At 37.1% G+C, this 19,734-nt stretch overlaps 1 protein-coding gene across 4 annotated transcripts in view; it reads right to left on the reverse strand.

The window, feature by feature from the left end:
- ARHGAP20 (Rho GTPase activating protein 20) overlaps nucleotides 1–19,734 on the reverse strand; it is a 134,699-nt gene that overhangs the window by 21,648 nt on the left and 93,317 nt on the right. For all 4 annotated transcript variants that reach the window (XM_004749769.3, XM_004749768.3, XM_013054811.1 and 1 more), the window contains 5 exons: nucleotides 16,588–16,629; nucleotides 15,616–15,700; nucleotides 11,511–11,588; nucleotides 9,126–9,192; nucleotides 6,699–6,887 (listed from right to left, as the gene is read on the reverse strand). In XM_004749769.3, the coding sequence (XP_004749826.1) occupies nucleotides 6,699–6,887; nucleotides 9,126–9,192; nucleotides 11,511–11,588; nucleotides 15,616–15,700; nucleotides 16,588–16,629 (461 nt within the window). The remainder of the gene's footprint in view (nucleotides 1–6,698; nucleotides 6,888–9,125; nucleotides 9,193–11,510; nucleotides 11,589–15,615; nucleotides 15,701–16,587; nucleotides 16,630–19,734) is intronic.

Here is a 19,734-nt window from a genome sequence, read left to right on the forward strand (position 1 = left end):
CAAAAATCCAGAGTAGGTACACAAAAGATAAATGAGAAAGGAATCGAAGTATCCCACTAAAGAAAATCATCAAACCACAAAGGAAGAGAGCCTAAAAAGAAGAAAAAAACAGAGGAACTAAAAAACAGCCAGAAAAAAATAACAAAATGCCAAGAAGCACATAGATCAATTATTACTTTAAATGCAAATGAACTAAAAGTTCCAATTAGAGTAGAAAACATAGAGTGGCTGAATGGATTAAAAAAAAATTCACGAGTCATCCATTTGTGACATCTAAGAGACTCACTTCAGACTTAAGGACAAACACAGATGAAAATGAAGGGATAGAAAAAGATATTCCATGCAAATGGAAACCAAACGAGAGCTGAAGAAGCTATACTTATATCACGTTGGACAAAACAGATTATAAAACAAAGTCTGTAATAAGTGACAAAGAAGGGTATCATGTAATGATAAAGAGGTCAATCCACTAAAGGATATAACACTTGTAAATATTTATACACCCAAAACAGGAGCATATAAATATATAAAGAAAATATTAACAGACCTAAAGGAATGAAGTAGATGGCAATATACTAACAGTAAGGAACTTTGATACCCCACTTAAATCAATGGACAGATCATCCAGATCAAAAATCAATAAGGAAATACTGGCCTTAAATAACATGGTAGACTAGAGGGGCTTAACATATACAGAGCACTCCATCCAAACAGAACAGCATAAGCACATTCTTCTCATGTGCAAATGGAAAAATTCTCTAGGAGAGATCTTATATTAGGCCACAAAAGTGGTCTTAACAAATTTAAAAAGGTGAAGTCATACCAAGAATGTTTTCTGACCATGATGGACTGAAACTAGAAATTAATTACAAAAAGAAAACTGGAAAATTCATAAACATGTGGAGATTAAACAACCAGTGAAAAACTAATAGGACAAAAAATTTTATTTATTTATTTATTATTTTTTTTTAGGACAAAAAATTTTAAAATAAAAATAAAAAATACCTTGAGACAAATAAAAATGCAAATACAACATACCAAAACTTACAGGACATAGCAGAAGCAGGTCTAAGATGCAAGTTCATAGAAATAAATGCCTTTCCAAGAAATAGGACAAATCTACAGTAAACCACCTAACTTTATACTTCAAGGAACTAGAAAAAGAATAAACAAAGTCCAAAGTTAGTAGAAGGAAGGAAATAACAAAGATCAGAGGAGCAGTAAAGGAAACAGAGACTAAGGTGACTAGAGAAAAATCAATGAAACCAAGAGCTGCTTCTTTGAAAAGATAAAAAAAAAATTGGCAAATCTTAAGCTAGCTCACCAAGAAAAAGAGAAGGCTCAGATAAATAAAATCAGAAAGGAAAGAGGAGACATTACAGCGGATACTACAGAAATACAGAATATAATAAGAGATTTCCAGAAACAATTATACACCAACAAATTGGACAACCTAGAAGAAATGGATAACTCCCTAAAAACATATAACCTTACAAACCTGAAAAATGGAAGAAATAGAAAATCTAAACAGACCAATTACTAGTAAGGAGATTGAATCTGTAATTAATATCCTCCCTACAAACAAAAGTCCAGGACCAAATGGCTTAACTGGGAAATTCTACCAAATATGTAAAGAGGAATTAATACAAATCTTTCTCTATCTCCAAAAGATAGGAGGAAGGAACACTATCAAATTCATTTTAAAAGGCCAACACTGGGCTCCTGGGTGGCTCAGTTGGTTAAACGACTGGATTAGACTCAGGTCATGATCCTGGAGTCCCAGGATCGGGCTCCCTGCTTCGGGCTCCCTGCTTAATGAGTCTGCTTCTCCTTCTGACCCTACCTCCTCTTGTACTTTGTCTCACTATCTCTCTCTTTCAAATAAATTAAAAAAATAATAAAAATAAAAGGCCAGCACTACCCGGATATCAAAACCAGACAAAGTTACAAGAAAGAAAATTACAGGCTAATATTCCTAATGAACAGAGATGCAAAAATATCATAAATATATTAGCAAACCAAATTCAACAATATATCAGAAGGATCACACACACGTTCAATTTCTTGCAGGGATCCAAGGATGGTTCATCATTGGCTAATCAATCAATGTGATACACCACATTCCCAAAATGAAGGATAAAAATCACATGATCATTTCAATAGACACAGTAAAAGCATTTGATAAAATTCCACACCTGAAGGAAGCAAACTATGCTCCATGGGCCAAATCTGGCCTGCCACCTCTCATTGGATAGTCTGGAAAGTTTATGTTTTTTAAAGGTTGAAAAGAATCAAAAGAAGAATATTCTGACACACGAAAATTACATGAAATTCAAATTTGACCACTACCTATAACAGTCTTGCTGGAACACAACTGCGTTCATTCACTTATGCAGTCCTGTCCGTGGCTGCTTCCACTTCATGCTCCGCGGCAGAGCTGAGCGGTCCTGACAACGACCAGCAGTGGTGCTCTCACTGCTTTGCACTGCTGTCCAATACAGCAAACTACAGCGACACATTTATATCTGGATAGTGTTCTGAGTGTCTTGTATATCCTGATACTGTAAAATATTAATGTTTTATTACCTGTCATGTCTAGTGTTGAGCTTTTAAGGACAGAGCAGTGTGGATGACTTTGTTGTTGTAATAAATGACAGAGCATTGTGTTAATCATGCAATAATATGACAACTGTGCTACAAGAATACAATATATGCTGACATCATCATACTAATAACTCATCACAATAGTCCCAACTCAGAAGAAAGTACTGATTATAAGAATTCAGGGTATTTAAAATGGAACATTCAGCACTATGGAATTTCTCCCCCTCCCCCAAAAGAACAACAACAAAAAACCCCCAAAAAACAAATAAAAATGAGGTTCCAATAAAAGTCAGTTTCTGAGTGGCTAATTACTAGTAATGCAAGGAAAGCCATTTACCAATTAGGAGTTGCTTATTTTGTGCACTTGCAATAGATGAAGAGATGTGTACAGAAAAACTAGACTTAAGACTATTAGCCTTCTGGGCGCCTGGAGGGCTCAGTCAGTTGAGCATCTGATCCTGGTTTTGACTCCAGTTTTGTGGGACTGAGCCCCACACCTGGCTCCACACTCAGCAGGAAGTCTGTTTGAAGATTCTGACCCTCTCTATCCCTCCCCCAACTTGTGCATGTGCACACACTCTCTAATAAAGAAATAAATATAAAAAAAAAAGACTATTAGCCTTATGGTGAGAACTGTTGCTTGAATAGTCCAGTAATATCAATAGGAATCTAAAAAGACCAAGATACTATTTCAAACCACTATCCTTGGTTCTTGATGAGTTGGCAGATGTTACCAATACATTCTACTCAGTTGTTTATTCAAGAAGTCAGTGCTTTGTTTGAAGTGACTGAGGTATTAGCCTTGACTAGTCTGCATGGAACAACTATAGGTGAGAATAATTTTAAAAAATTGGAGAAACTGTAATACTTCAGTATAGCCTGAGGTGGAATCTGCTATGGTAGTCAAAGTGTGTGGAGCAGAAAAGGATGTAATTTAACAAATGTACAATGTCTGTGAAAATGTAGTGTTTAATGCTTATTCATCAGTGGTACCGTGCGGGAAGTATTTGCATCTATCAGGTGTTACTGGATCAGTAGTGTCCAGGTAAACTTCATTCACTCTCTTGGACTTACTCGCTGCCAATTCTGTAAATTTCTTTCAGAAACAGAAGCTGAAGAGCCTGACCTGTGCTATCACATGGCAGCTCAGTGGCTAAAGAGGAGGTAAAGTTTTATAGTGATCTTTGAACTCAGGGCTGAGATTGAAATTTTTATGAATGAGAAGAACTTTCTTTGTGGTGAATGGCTTTGGAAATTAGTTTTTACTGCAAATTTGAGGATGTTTCTTAATGAATTCAACCTAAATTACAAGGAAAAAAATGCTTACATAAAAAAACTTTTGAAAGGTACATTTTGAAACAACTGACATTTAATCACAAGAAACGCTGAACTATTTTTACACTTCTCATGCTGTCAAAAGTAAAAGCAGCAAGATTTCCATTCTTACACAAATTTGTAGCAGTTATTTTCTGAGATCAAACTATAGTTCCAATGGTATTTTACCACTAAGGCGGCCACAGACCTGCAACCCCACTCCCATTACCTGCATGATACATTTCCTATTTCCTATACAGTCTCACTTTCAGACTGAGGTTAGATTAAAGCTCAAACTGGGGTTAGGGTAAATAATAGTCCTCTTATGTTCAATATCATTTTTATCATTCTAGAGTCTTTATTATGGAGTACATAAAAGAGATGGCTATATTCACAGAGAATTCAGATTAGATTAGTAGACCAAGGAGAGATGTCTATGGGAATCATCTTAATTTTCCCAGACTTATCCATACTAAGATCCATACACGGCATCACAGTGTCCAGACACCCGATATGGACAGGCTCCTGCTTACAGTGTGACAACTGAGGGGAACACACAGTGCAAGGTATCACAGCACAAAGAAGACATTAAAACACCTGCAGCATGGCTCAGCGCCTTGGACGTGGCAGTGAGCACAAGGTTAAAGGGGAAGGAAGAGGGAAAAAAGAAGAAACAGATGGTACTACTACTCGCTGCTGACTCCAAGTCAGTCATGTCTACTGATCATTTATAAAATTATCTTCTTCTGTATATTTTTTCCTGTTTTGTCGAAGATTATTTGCCCATAAAGTTGAGGGTCCATATCTGGGCTCTCTACTCTGTTCCACTGGTCTATGTGTCTGTTTTTATGCCAGTACCATGCTGTCTTGGTGATCACAGCTTTGTAGTAAAGCTTGAAATCAGGTAATGTGATGCCCCCTGTTTTATTTTTGTTTTTCAACATGTCCTTAGCGATTCGGGGTCTCTTCTGATTCTGTACAAATTTTTGGATTATTTGCTCCAGCTCTTTGAGGAATACTGGTGGAATTTTGATCGGAATGGCATTAAAAGTATAGATTGCTCTAGGCAGTATAGACATTTTAACAATGTTTATTCTTCCGATCCAAGAGCATGGAATGGTCTTCCATCTTTTTGTGTCTTCTTCATTTCTTTCATGAGTGTTCTCGAGTACAGATCCTTTACCTCTTTGGTTAGGTTTATTCCCATGTATCTTATGGTTCTTGGTGCTATAGTAAATGGAATCGATTCTCTAATTTCCATTTCTGTATTTTCATTGTTAGTGTATAAGAAAGCCACTGATAAAACAGGAAAAATTATACAGTGGAAAAAAGACAGTCTCTTCAACAAATGGTGCTGGGAAAACTGGACAGCTATATGTAGAAGAATGAAACTCGACCATTCTCTTACACTGTACACATAGATAAACTCAAAATGGATAAAAGACCTCAACGTGAGACAGGAATCCATCAGAATCCTAGAGGGGAACATAGGCAATAATTTCTTCGATATCAGCAACAGCAACTTCTTTCAAGATATGTCTCCAAAGGCAAAGGAAACAAAAGCAAAAATGAACTTTTGGGACGTCATCAAAATCAAAAGCTTCTGCACAGCAAAGGAAATAGTCAACAAAACAAAGAGGCAACCCATGGAATGGGAGAAGATATTTGCAAATGACAGTACAGACAAAAGGTTGATACCCAGGATCTATAAAGAACTCCTCAAACTCAACACACACAAAACAGATAATCATATCAAAAAATGGGCAGAAGATATGAACAGACACTTCTCCAATGAAGACATACAAATGGCTATCAGACACATGAAAAAATGTTCATCACCACTAGCCATCAGGGAGATTCAAATTAAAACCACATTGAGATATCACCTTACACCAGTTAGAATAGCCAAAATTAGCAAGACAGGAAGCAACATGTGTTGGAGGGGATGTGGAGAAAGGGGAACCCTCTTACACTGTTGGTGGGAATGCAATTTGGTGCAGCCACTTTAGAAAACAGTGTGGAGATTCCTTAAGAAATTAAAAATAGAGCTTCCCTATATCCCTGCCATTGCACTCCTCGGTATTTACCCTAAAGATACAGATGGAGTGAAAAGAAGGGCCATCTGTACCCCAATGTTTATAGCAGCAATGGCCATGGTCGCCAAACTGTGGAAAGAACCAAGATGCCCTTCAATGGACAAATGGATAAGATGTGGTCCATATACACTATGGAGTATTATGTCTCCATCAGAAGGGATGAATACCCAACTTTTGTAGCAACATGGACGGGACTGGAAGAGATTATGTTGAGTGAAATAAGTCAAGCAAAGAGAGTCAATTATCATATGGTTTCACTTATCTGTGGAGCATAACAAATAGCATGGAGGACATGGGGAGTTAGAGAGAAGGGAGTTGAGGGAAATTGGAAGGGAAGGTGAACCATCAGAGACTATGGACTCTGAAAAACAATCTGAGGGGTTTGAAGCAGCGGGGGGTGGGAGGTTGGGGGAACCAGGTGGTGGGTATTAGAGAGGGCACGGATTGCATGGAACACTGGGTGTGGTGCACAAATAATGAATACTGATATGCTGAAAATAAATAAATAAATAAAAATAAAATTATCTTCTAAAACTCCCATCTTTTCCTTCAAAACACTCAGAAAATTAAAAAGAAGAAAAGACCTCATCTGGCTAAAGGTTGGGGGCTATGCATTTGTACTAACTTTGTTTCCAAGAATAAAACTTGTTGTTCAGTCTCCACAAAGGAGGAGAAGCCACTCACCACTGAGCTGCTGGGCCACGGCCAGGCGGCTGGGCCGCAGGGTGAATTGGCACTGTGTCTCCCGGGGCAGCTGCTCCATGAGGAGGGACTCCTGAAGGTTGGAAGGCGTGCCAGAATCCTTCGATCCCTGTGTCAGGAGCAGAGTGTCTCGAAGATGGCTCATTTTAATTCCATAGGGATATTCATGCCCTACACAGAGAAAAATCTAAATGTAGACGTTAGGCTGACCAGCCCCACGAGCATGTGAGCTAAATATGAGAATGCACTGTTGTTCGTTCCTAAAACTTTGGGAGTGAAGAGGTCTGCGCGATCACTGCGTGCTCCCACACTTGCAGACCCCACACGACACAGGTGGCTCCTTCAATGTAGTTTTAAGCAGGTGATGGTTGGGTGGGGGAGTCAGAAAAAAGCAAAAGGAAAAAAAAATCCTTAAAGAGTATCTTCTTTGGAATGCACAGATTCGTCTATGAGCTGCAGGATGTTGACTTTTCCTATGTTTGCAGGATTATTTAAGGTACTCTAGCTCTCTTTTGACACTATATCTATAAATCTTCAGCAAGTCCTTGACATCTCTCATGGTTTAAAACATTGACTCTACTTATCACACAGTGATAAAGATCAAGTAAGTGAACTTTATAATAAAATTTAAATAGTAAGGGCAAAGAACTATGTATTTCAAGCATCACTATTCAACACAAGATGTCTGTCTGAAAAAGACATTTCATTACTTCTTATTAGTTAGGTCATCAGAGTTACTCCAGAGAATCAGGACTAGTTTGATTCATGCTTCTTTCCCTCTGCTGCCCTTTGAAGGTGGTGTTCACAGGCAATAATCAGAAGGAAGACTGCAGCAGGGCACGTGAAACACAGAAACAAGATTCAAGAAAGTAATCTACAAACTAGAACTAAACCCAAGACGTCTGACTGCAATATGACTTTTTGTTTTTTAATATTTTCAGTGATTGCATTTTCTTAACTTAAATCTTCAAGTACTCTTGTGCTGTAAGTCTGCCTTTTTTTTCTTTTTCTTTTAAGTACAGAGAGTAAGTTCTGTTCTACTCCTCATCTATCACTGAATGTAACCCTGTGAACTCTTCCCTTCCCTTTCCATCCAGCACAGGTACACAATATCAACATTCCAATAATATTGAGCATTAAGGGATTAAGGCCAAAAAAAAAAATAGCTTGTAGCTAAACTTGAGTTGAAGTTTCCAAGGCACACTACTTAAATACACAAGAGACAACTGCTGCTAAATCATGTCCCATGGTTATTCTCTTTTTTTAGTGAGTTATCAATGAAGCTTGAAGCTATTTTAAGTCTGAAAGCTGACATCTAAATAGTTCTAATTAATATATTTTATGAAAATAATTATGTTAAGTATTTATTTGATTTTATAATAACTTGGTTATTCAAGAATTTTTATGAAAATGACATTAAAAAAAGAATCTAGAAATGCAGTGAATTTGGGCCTCAGCTATGTACATGACAGCTTACTTTAAGTGTGAGAATGCATATTCTATAGAAAGGTTTGGTTTTAGATTATGCAGATCACTTGAAACACCCTGAATTACAAAGTAGTGCTCTCCCAGGTAAATGAAAGGATTACATGAGATAATGCACATGATATGCTTTGCACAATATGTGGCAGATAATAAGCATTTAAAAATTATCAGCAGAAATCATCCTCTTCATCATTATTACTGTCATTATTTCAAGATCTGCTACAGATACTGTCCTTTATTTCAATTGCTCTACTTCTGTTAACTACATGGAGTGACCTTACTGATCAAGAAGTATTTTTTTAGCTGAATAATTTAAACAAGGTGAGATGTAATCTATTAACCAATTAATTCCTCAGAACAAATGCTGGAAAATCCATCTAGAGAAATAGCAAAGTCGAGAAATAATAACCAGCTGATAAGTCAGTGAATATTTTTAGGTCTCTAAATGGGTTAATCTCATTGTCATTATGATGCCCAGGGCAGGTTTTGAACAGCACTGATCAATTAAGAGGCATGACAGGAGTATAGAAAGTCTTCCCCAAAGGCAATGTCGTAGGGAGGAAAGGGAATAGGAAATTCAAGAATTGAATGTGAAAAATAAATGTATAGGGAAAGGGAATACCAATACATATTGGTTTCTTATAGAAAAAAAATTTAAAAAGATTTGCAAAATAGCAGTTTATAAAGTGAAAAAATAGAAAGAGAAATTGACATTTCTCTTCTTAACTAACTATACTGCTAGCTGTTTGAGTGAAGGGACAGCATTTGCCTAGGACTTAGGAAATGGCTGTTAGGTATGTATCAAATGAATAAACAGATATATGAGATTTAATGTTTGATCGTGCTTAACATTTAGGACCACCTGACCAATTCTTTGAGACATTTAGAATCATAATCTCATCTTAGATTTTTGAAGAAACTTACCAATAAGTGGGTACGGCGCTTCTTCTCTGCCAGAATTGACCCATAACTGGTAATCTCTCTCAGAGCCCTTGGGGATAAAAGAAGTAATGATAATTCTTTAATGTTTGGTAATTAAATAAGGAGACTTTTGGGGGTCATATTTATGTTTTGAAAAAAAGTGGGGTTGCTGTAAATGCTATTCAGGTTCATTGGGGTGGATACAATTTCTGAAGATGGCAATGTTAATTGCTACAACCTATCTTCTCCTGTCTCATCCCTAGCAGAGGACTCAGGACTTCTGCCCCTTTTCCCTAGTGATGACAAGGGGTCCACAGACTACAATGGAAGCAGGCCCTCACAATTATGGATAGCCCACAGAACATAAAATTACAGACCTCTTTACAAAGCAAAAAGAAATGTTCTGGTTTTCTACAAGGTTAATCTCTTCTTTAGAGTCCTAACTTCTGCTATGTCTCTGGACTTCTCAGAGAATACAGGACTTAATCTCCAGCAAGCCCTTGCAAAGACATCCTTGGTATTCAGAAAGCCAAAACCTTGCTGGGCCTGAGACGAAAATCTAAAATCTCAAAGGCTGAGTATTAGTTCAGCTATTTCTGAGCAGAAGGAGAATGACCAAGAGGCTCTGAGGAGATAGGTAGCTGGCACAGTCAACACTGATTTTTTTTGGGGCAAGTCCAGTCCTGGGAACAGCAAGGACAAGAATTCTGTCTAGAGAATAGGCCCAGTCATAGAAAAAAATGAAATTGTTCACTAGCAGAATTATAGTCCAGCAATACTAAAAAATCTTATTTGGAAGACATAATACTAAATTATGTAGACTTTGCTGTATCCTTTAGGAGGGGATAGAGTAAAAATGTTTTAAGTGAGACTAGAAGAGATTGGCAATATTCAATATTCTTGTTTTTATTTTTTGATTAAAAATCATGGTCTTGACCTTATCATGGAAGGTTCTGGCTGTGGAGAACAGCCTCTGGCCCCCTCCTGTACTCTGTCACTTCCTGTCCCCGTCCTCTAATCATAAAATTTTATTGCAAATAGGGAGAACAAGCAATCTAATGAAAATCCTTTTTTTCTGGTAGTATGTGAAAACATTGTAATAATCCTTTAGAATAGAAGAGTATAACCAAATAGCCTCGATTCTTAATTATAATGAATAGAAATATTTTTGGTCTCAGGAGATGGATCACTTTTTTCAAAGGAAAAGCATAAATAAAATAAGTCATGTCATTAATTAATTTCCTTTCCTTTCCCTTAAACTACTCCCTTTCTTCCCAGTGTATATAAATCTAATCATATCTTACATCTTTACAACCTTTACCAAAAGAAATCAGATTTCTAAAAAAAAAAAAAAAAATCAGATTTCTTACCCTAAAGTCTGATTTCTCTGAGTGCTTATGGGCTTATGATAGTACCGTGTCTGAGTAAATCCAAATGTAACTTAGCAGACTATGGCATACCCCAAACATGTGACATGTTACATCATAGTAACTACGCTTTCATATTTAGAGAGAATCTGACTCAAGAAATGGCATTATTCACGTGCTTCCTTTAGTTTCCAACCTTCTGAAAGTCACTTCTTGTAATGTAAGACCCACTGTGTGGTGCTTATCTACTGATAAGGGGGAGATGAGAACTTTCCAGTGTTCTCCCTACCTCATCCTCAAACACGCCAATCTTCTCCATTAATAGAATTTCAAAAACTTACCTTGGCCCCAAAACCAGAAAGAAGCAGAAGCTAAATGCAAAACAGGGGAACAGGTGGTATGCACACTAAAGCTCTCTAACCTCACAATCTAACTCAAAGCTTGTTTTTTGAATTTACCAATTCATTAGAGTTACCAGCCATCTCACCTTCTGGATCTACAGCCAGTGAATATAGATTCTAGCTATGGGTTCTTCATGTATACATTCTACTACAGAGCAAATCCTTCAGAATTCATCATCCTAAGATGGATGGAATCTTGGGATCATAGAAGAATAATTAGGTAAAGGAGAAGAATCAGAAAAGGAGATAGAGGTAGAGGGAAAGGACAGTCAGAGAGAGACAAGTAGGAAGGAGGTTAGAACTTTCTCATTAGAATCTTAGACCATGAAACCCCTCCATCTGTATACGTATATGGCATATACAGTAAAAATACACATTATTATCACTCTAACATTATAGCCTTATCATATTATGCTTTTGAGTTCATGTAAGTCTCATGTCAATAAGAAGTAGCATCTAATATTAAAGATTTACTGTCCTTATTTTCTCCATTTTTAGGAATAAAACATGAATTTGGTATCACTAGTAATTAGCTGTCTTATGATGAAAGGGATAATATTTTATGACTCTAAAGTATCAAAGTTTGTTTTTAATTGAGAATATCTAGTAGAGTAACTTACAGTTATCCCTAGCATTGGTAGTGACATGTTGATAACTTCATTTGCTGTATCTGAATTTGTTACTGTTATAGTTTTAGACTGTAGGAAAAAAGAAATAAGAAATATAGTTATAAATAAAGAGTATTAAATCAGGTGAATAAATAATTATTATGAAATGATTACCCAAAGGCAAATTTGATTTCAAGTGTTAACAGTGTAAAGCACATGACTTAAGTAGAACAACAAGCCCTTGATGATAATTTACTTTCGTTCCATTATACCTTATGCCTTTTGATAAAACATTTATTTCTCTTAATATAAATAATGTGTAGCTCACAAAATATAAAACCTTCAGCAATTTCTTCCAACTTGTCCCTTCTTAAGTAGAAGGTGGTTTTAGATAGTTCTTCATTCTATGACTCTATCTTCATTCTATGAATTTTTAGGAATTGAATCCCTTGGGTTAACAAATGGATGAGCTAGGAGAGAGGACATTTTTAAGGGATCAGCATGTTTCTGCCTCACAGTTTTTATCATATTGGTCAAATAACAATTAAGCCTATTTAGCCTTAGTTATTATGTATAATTTGATGACTAGAAATATAGAAAAAATGCCAAGACGTTATCAATGGTGAACAAAATGGAAACTTATGGATGTTTTTATGATACTATACATTGCCATACTTCGCAACCGCTCTGGGTCACACTGGAAAAAACATAACAAAACAGTTATGTTTCGGCCAAAAGCAAAAGTTATGCAAATGTTCTGACATGAGTGCCAGATGTTACTGCTTGGGGGAAATACTCAAATTTTTATGGTGTGAAACTACAAAGATCTTACTGTAGCAAAGGGGCACGTGCACCCGAATGTTTATAGCAGCAATGTCCACAATAGCCAAACTATGGAAAGAACCTAGATGTCCATCAACAGATGAATGGATCAAGAAGAGGTGGTATATATACACAATGGAATACTATGCAGCCATCAAAAGAAATGAAATCTTGCCATTTGCGACAACATGGATGGAACTAGAGCATATCATGCTTAGCGAAATAAGTCAAGCAGAGAAAGACAACTATCATATGATCTCCCTGATATGAGGAAGTTGTGATGCAACATGGGGGCTTAAGTGGGTACGAGAAGAATAAATGAAAGAAGATGGGATTGGGAGGGAGACAAACCATAAGTGACTCTTAATCTCACAAAACAAACTGAGGGTTGCTGGGGGGAGGGGGTTTGGGAGAAGGGGGTGGGATTATGGACATTGGGGAGGGTATGTGCTTTGGTGAGTGCTGTGAAGTGTGTAAACCTGGTGATTCACAGACCTGTACCCCTGGGGATAAAAATATATGTTTATAAAAAATAAAAAATTAAAAAAAATAAAACCTTCAGCAAGAAAGAAAAGGATTAACCACACATGAGAGAGAGAGTACATGGACCACCCTCCCAAACCACCTCCCCCACATCTAGTGCAGCCAGCGCTCCCTATCATCTCATAATTGTAAATTGTATTTCCGTAATGAGAGAGCACTCGATCACTTTCTCCTTGTTCCTGAGCACTGTTTCACAGTGTGGGTTTCGCAGTCATTTCTTTGGAAGGTAAGAAGCTGAGGTAAAATCAGAATAAAAACTGGCTACAAAAAGACATTTAAAGTTTAGAATTTTTAAAAAACCCCTATTTATGGAGCACTATGTCAAACACTGTGGCTACCGAGGTTTTCAGTGTTGAAATGTGCAGATACCTGAAAGCCAGTGAATCTGGCAAACAGACTGAGAATTTTAGAAACCTTAATTCTGTTGCCAACTCTGCTATTGAATAGATCTCTGATAGCTCTGTGCTAAACAACATTTAGAAATTAATACTTAAAAACAGTTTGCAACAAACAAAAAAGGGATTAACAAGATTTGGGGGTATCTATATAGAGTTCACTGAATTCTAAGACATTTAAATGTAAGACAACGCTACCCTATCAAAAAAGAAGGATTTACTATGCAGAGAGGTTTTACATACTCTAATTACCAGATAAATCAGCTATTAGGGCTGTGTCCCTGATAGGACTTAAATGGTATAAATAAGTAGTATAGGCAGAAACAAAATGATATAAAAACAAAAATGTTGTACGAATAATGTTAAGTGAAATCCACTGACCATTCACCCCTTATCTTTCCATTACAGTATTTTTTTCCCTCTATGAGCTGATTATTTGACATGACCAATTTCCTCTTAAACTTGTTTGCTAATTGATTTCAAATTGTGCTCTTGAACTCCAAAGATTATGCAAAAGTCTCTCAGAAGCCAACAGGCAGGGCTTAGAGCACCCACCCCAGTGTCTGTATTCTACCAGAGTGGCACAGATGTTTTATATGTTGGGCTTTAATTTTATTAAAGGCATCTGCTTTTTTTTTTTAAAGTCTGAAAACCTATCCTTAAATTAAATTTTTTTTAATAATTTTTTATTTTTTATAAACATATATTTTTATCCCCAGGGGTACAGGTCTGTGAATCACCAGGTTTACACACTTCACAGCACTCACCAAAGCACATACCCTCCCTTAAATTAAATTTTAAAGAAATTCTCTTATGAGTCTTTTGTAAAATGAAGAATCTTTCCTGTAATACCAATAGTCACCTAATATATCTGGATTCTAAGACAGTGATTTTTCTTAATATTAGACACATACATTCAAAACTAATTATAGGTGTGTGTTTTTCCTTGCATGCCTTCCTGGCAGACTAAACAAATGAATTTCTGCAGATAGTATTCTTTGGCTAGTAAACAAATAAAGCAAACAGACAAAAATGAAAATGTGGCTTCCCCCCCCCCCCCCCCGCCATGTTAGCAGAATTCACGGACAGGCTGCGTATAACTAAAGGCCAAGGATAAAGAATGCTTTCCATGCATACATACATTCCTGTTTTGGGGGGGGATCACTCTTTCTGGAAGCAGAGCTCCCTGAAAGGAGACTCTTCTCATGATGGAACTTCAGAGAGCTAAGGGCAGTGTGTCCTATCATTGCTGAGTTAACCAGGGTACTAGTGATAAAAACAGAGTGTCCAACCTGACCACATCTCTTGTCTTCTCTTCCAAAGAGAATGGAATTCTAGGCCTTTCTCAAACACACACTTACCATGTTTAAAAAAAATTCAATGGGTTTTCCATGAATATCCCAATTATAACCAATTGCCACAACAACTGAAATCAAAGCTGGCAGCAAAATAGAGGTGGGTTTTTTTTTTTTTTTTTTTTTTTTTGTGTATTTGCTACTTTGCTACAGTAAGATCTTTGTAGTTTCACACCATAAAAATTTGAGTATTTCCCCCAAGCAGTAACATCTGGCACTCATGTCAGAACATTTGCATAACTTTTGCTTTTGGCCGAAACATAACTGTTTTGTTATGTTTTTTCCAGTGTGACCCAGAGCGGTTGCGAAGTATGGCAATGTATAGTATCATAAAAACATCCATAAGTTTCCATTTTGTTCACCATTGATAACGTCTTGGCATTTTTTCTATATTTCTAGTCATCAAATTATACATAATAACTAAGGCTAAATAGGCTTAATTGTTATTTGACCAATATGATAAAAACTGTGAGGCAGAAACATGCTGATCCCTTAAAAATGTCCTCTCTCCTAGCTCATCCATTTGTTAACCCAAGGGATTCAATTCCTAAAAATTCATAGAATGAAGATAGAGTCATAGAATGAAGAACTATCTAAAACCACCTTCTACTTAAGACGTGACAAGTTGGAAGAAATTGCTTCATACTAATAGGAACTATATCCTTGTGAAAATGGCTTTACTTCAAGCCTCTGCAGCTGCTTTTGAAAGGCTCCAGAGAAACATTAATGCCAGAGGGAGGAAAGAGACATCAGACAAGCAATATTCTTTCTGAGGATTAGTATGAATTTCTCTTGTATCATTTTCTCTAGGGTTTACTTTTCGCATATGCAAAGACATACATAGACCCAGGAAAATGCATTTTCCCACAATGGTATTTCTAAATGCTTGCCTTCTGTAGCACATCCACAGTCTGTCTGTCTGTCTGCCTGTCTCTTTTCATCCATGGTGCTCTGCTTTATGCAGGGACTTGGAATTTAATTTTCTGGCTTAGAAACACTTACATAGGCACAATTCCCAATGTCCTTGGCGAAGATTTTGAGGGGAATGCTCTTCGGGTAGTCCTTCTCTTTCTCTAGATTGATGTATCTAATCAAATGCAACAACAACCCAAAACAACACTGAGTCAGATGGATTTTGCTAATGGTTTATTTTAAAATCAATTTATTTTGCTAATATTTTCAATATACTTATATGCTACGTTTTAAAAGACAGATGGAAAGACTCAGCAAAATTGGATTACATTATGGGTTGGAAGAGAATCAAATTCTCAGGACATCAGGTAAGGGCACGAAAACAAATAGGAGATCTATTCCCAGTGAGGTCTGAGAAGCACAGTCAGGTTTAGGCACCTGTGGGTGGCATTTTGTCTTCCAAGCTTTCCCCCTTTCCCTGGACAGGCCTGGACACTTACTGACAAGTACAGAAGCATATATAATATTTTATTACACCAAACCAAGATAGTGTCCTTTTACTTCTCATTTAGCTCTTGGGTAGAATGTAAATCTTCCCTGAGAAAGGTAGCAAGGGGAGGCAGGAGGAAAGGGTTATGGAAATAAGAGAGAAAACTCGATTCACCATTTAGACTGTATATTCAAAGGTGAGGGAAATAATTGATTTTTGCTTGGCAGAAAACCTTCCATATATGGACACCTAATACATGTTTCTGAGGAAACTGTTTGCTCCAAATGGTAGGTTGGAGACATGGAAATGGGAGAGATTACTGACTAATTTCTGTCTAACCATAGCTCAATGTTCTCCTTCCTAGAAAGTAAGGAATACATGTACCAAAGAGAACACTGTTTACAGGAAGTAGTAGCTGGTGTACAGTTCAAATGGTATTTTATTTTGAGGACAGATGAGTAATTTCTACTAAGGAAAAGAGGAATAGTTTGAGGCACATCTCTGCATAGAAGAATTTAATTCTTTTAACTACATATTGAAGATTAAGAATATGTTATACTGAAAAAAAATACCTCTGAAGGAGAGAGAGCCATTTGTCCTTTTGTTCTGGAGAACTGCAATCAAAGAAAACAGGAGAAAGAAATTAAACACGTAACACATTTATGCTAACGTATCCGAGACTGTCAATCCAGACAAAATATTAGCGGTTGTTACTGAGGAAGCGGCACACCAGGGCAGCTCTGGCCTAACTGTGCTCTGGAGAATCCGCAGGGGAAAACCCCATCACGGAAAACCATACAGTCAAGTACAGTCAAACCACACCGTCTAGTCAAACCTCCAAATGGATCCAAGACTGGGACATTTTCTTACTTTATGGCTCTTTGGTAAGTATAACCGTTACGGCGGAATGAGTATTTGATCTGGAATCTAAACACCTGGCTTCAAAAATATACACAAAGCTACCTGATCATGAGTGAATCACTTCACATCTCTACGCTCATTTCCACGTCTATAAAACTGGGCTAACTGTGGCTTTAATTGCCATATGAACAGAAAATGTGCTCAATTTGAGATTAGAGATTAAAGAGAAATTTGGCATGTTGATGGAAATATCTTGGCCCAGAAACCAGCTTTCCTGTCAGGAAAAGAAATATTTACATATAGCAGAGTTTTAATTTAGTGAATCAGTTCACAGAAAACCTATTCTTTTTTTTTTTTTTTTTTTTTTTTTTTTTTTTTTTTCTATCGAACTTTTAATTTTTTATTTTTTATAAACATATATTTTTATCCCCAGGGGTACAGGTCTGTGAATCACCAGGTTTACACACTTCACAGCACTCACCAAATCACATACCCTCCCCAATGTCCATAATCCCACCCCCTTCTCCCAAACCCCCTCCCCCCGGCAACCCTCAGTTTGTTGTGAGATTAAGAGTCACTTATGGTTTGTCTCCCTCCCAATCCCATCTTGTTTCATTTATTCTTCTACCCACTTAAGCCTCCATGTTGCATCACCACTTCCTCATATCAGGGAGATCATATGATAGTTGTCTTTCTCTGCTTGACTTATTTCGCTAAGCATGATACGCTCTAGTTCCATCCATGTTGTTGCAATGGCAAGATTTCATTTCTTTTGATGGCTGCATAGTATTCCATTGTGTATATATACCACATCTTCTTGATCCATTCATCTGTTGATGGACATCTAGGTTCTTTCCATAGTTTGGCTATTGTGGACATTGCTGCTATAAACATTCGGGTGCATGTGTCCCTTTGGATCACTACATTTGTATCTTTAGGGTAAATACCCAATAGTGCAATTGCTGGGTCATAGGGCAGTTCTATTTTCAACATTTTGAGGAACCTCCATGCTGTTTTCCAGAGTGGCTGCACCAGCTTGCATTCCCACCAACAGTGTAGGAGGGTTCCCCTTTCTCCGCATCCTCGCCAGCATCTGTCATTTCCTGACTTGTTGATTTTAGCCATTCTGACTGGTGTGAGGTGATATCTCATTGTGGTTTTGATTTGTATTTCCCTGATGCCGAGTGATATGGAGCACTTTTTTCATGTGTCTGTTGGCCATCTGGATGTCTTCTTTGCAGAAATGTCTGTTCATGTCTTCTGCCCATTTCTTGATTGGATTATTTGTTCTTTGGGTGTTGAGTTTGCTAAGTTCTTTATAGATTCTGGACACTAGTCCTTTATCTGATATGTCGTTTGCAAATATCTTCTCCCATTCTGTCAGTTGTCTTTTGATTTTGTTAACTGTTTCCTTTGCTGTGCAAAAGCTTTTGATCTTGATGAAATCCCAATAGTTCATTTTTGCCCTTGCTTCCCTTGCCTTTTGCGTTGTTCCTAGGAAGATGTTTGCTGCGGCAGAGGTCGAAGAGGTTGCTGCCCGTGTTCTCCTCAAGGATTTTGATGGATTCCTTTCGTACATTGAGGTCCTTCATCCATTTTGAGTCTATTTTTGTGTGTGTGGTGTAAGGAAATGGTCCAATTTCATTTTTTTCTGCATGTGGCTGTCCAATTTTCCCAGCACCATTTATTGAAAAGGCTGTCTTTTTTTCCATTGGACATTCTTTCCTGCTTTGTCGAAGATTAGTTGACCATAGATTTGAGGGTCTATTTCTGGGCTCTCTATTCTGTTCCATTGATCTATGTGTCTGTTTTGTGCCAGTACCATGCTGTCTTGATGATGACAGCTTTGTAATAGAGCCTGAAGTCCGGAATTGTGATGCCACCAAACATTGGCTTTCTTTTTCAATATCCCTTTGGCTATTCGAGGTCTTTTCTGGTTCCATATAAATTTTAGAATTATTTGTTCCATTTCTTTGAAAAAGATGGATGGTACTTTGATAGGAATTGCATTAAATGTGTAGATTGCTTTAGGTAGCATAGACATTTTCACAATATTTATTCTTCCAATCCAGGAGCATGGAACATTTTTCCATTTCTTTGTGTCTTCCTCAATTTCTTTCATGAGTACTTTATAGTTTTCTGAGTATAGATTCTGTGTCTCTTTGGTTAGGTTTATTCCTAGGTATCTTATGGTTTTTGATGCAATTGTAAATGGGATTGACTCCTTAATATCTCTTTCTTCTGTCTTGCTGTTGGTGTAGAGAAATGCAACTGATTTCTGTGCATTGATTTTATATCCTGACACTTTACTGAATTCCTGTATAAGTTCTAGCAGTTTTGGAGTGCAGTCTCTTTGGGTTTTCCACATATAGTATCATATCATCTGCGAAGAGTGATAATTTGACTTCTTCTTTGCCGATTTGGATGCCTTTAATTTCCTTTTGTTGTCTGATTGCTGAGGCTAGGACCTCTAGTACGATGTTGAATAGCAGTGGTGATAATGGACATCCCTGCCGTGTTCCTGACCTTAGCGGAAAAGCTTTCAGTTTTTCTCCATTGAGAATGATATTTGCGGTGGGTTTTTCATAGATGGCTTTGATGATATTGAGGTATGTGCCCTCTATCCCTACACTTTGAAGAGTTTTGATCAGGAAGGGATGTTGTACTTTGTCAAATGCTTTTTCAGCATCTATTGAGAGTATCATATGGTTCTTGTTCTTTCTTTTATTGATGTGTTGTATCACATTGACTGATTTGCGGATGTTGAACCAACCTTGCAGCCCTGGAATAAATCCCACTTGGTCGTGGTGAATAATCTTTTTAATGTACTGTTGAATCCTATTGGCTAGTATTTTTGT

The sequence above is a fragment of the Mustela putorius genome, unplaced genomic scaffold (genome assembly GCF_011764305.1).
Source record: "Mustela putorius furo isolate JIRA1106 unplaced genomic scaffold, ASM1176430v1.1 tig00000198_pilon_pilon_pilon, whole genome shotgun sequence".
In the NCBI taxonomy this organism is placed as follows: Eukaryota; Metazoa; Chordata; class Mammalia; order Carnivora; family Mustelidae; genus Mustela; species Mustela putorius.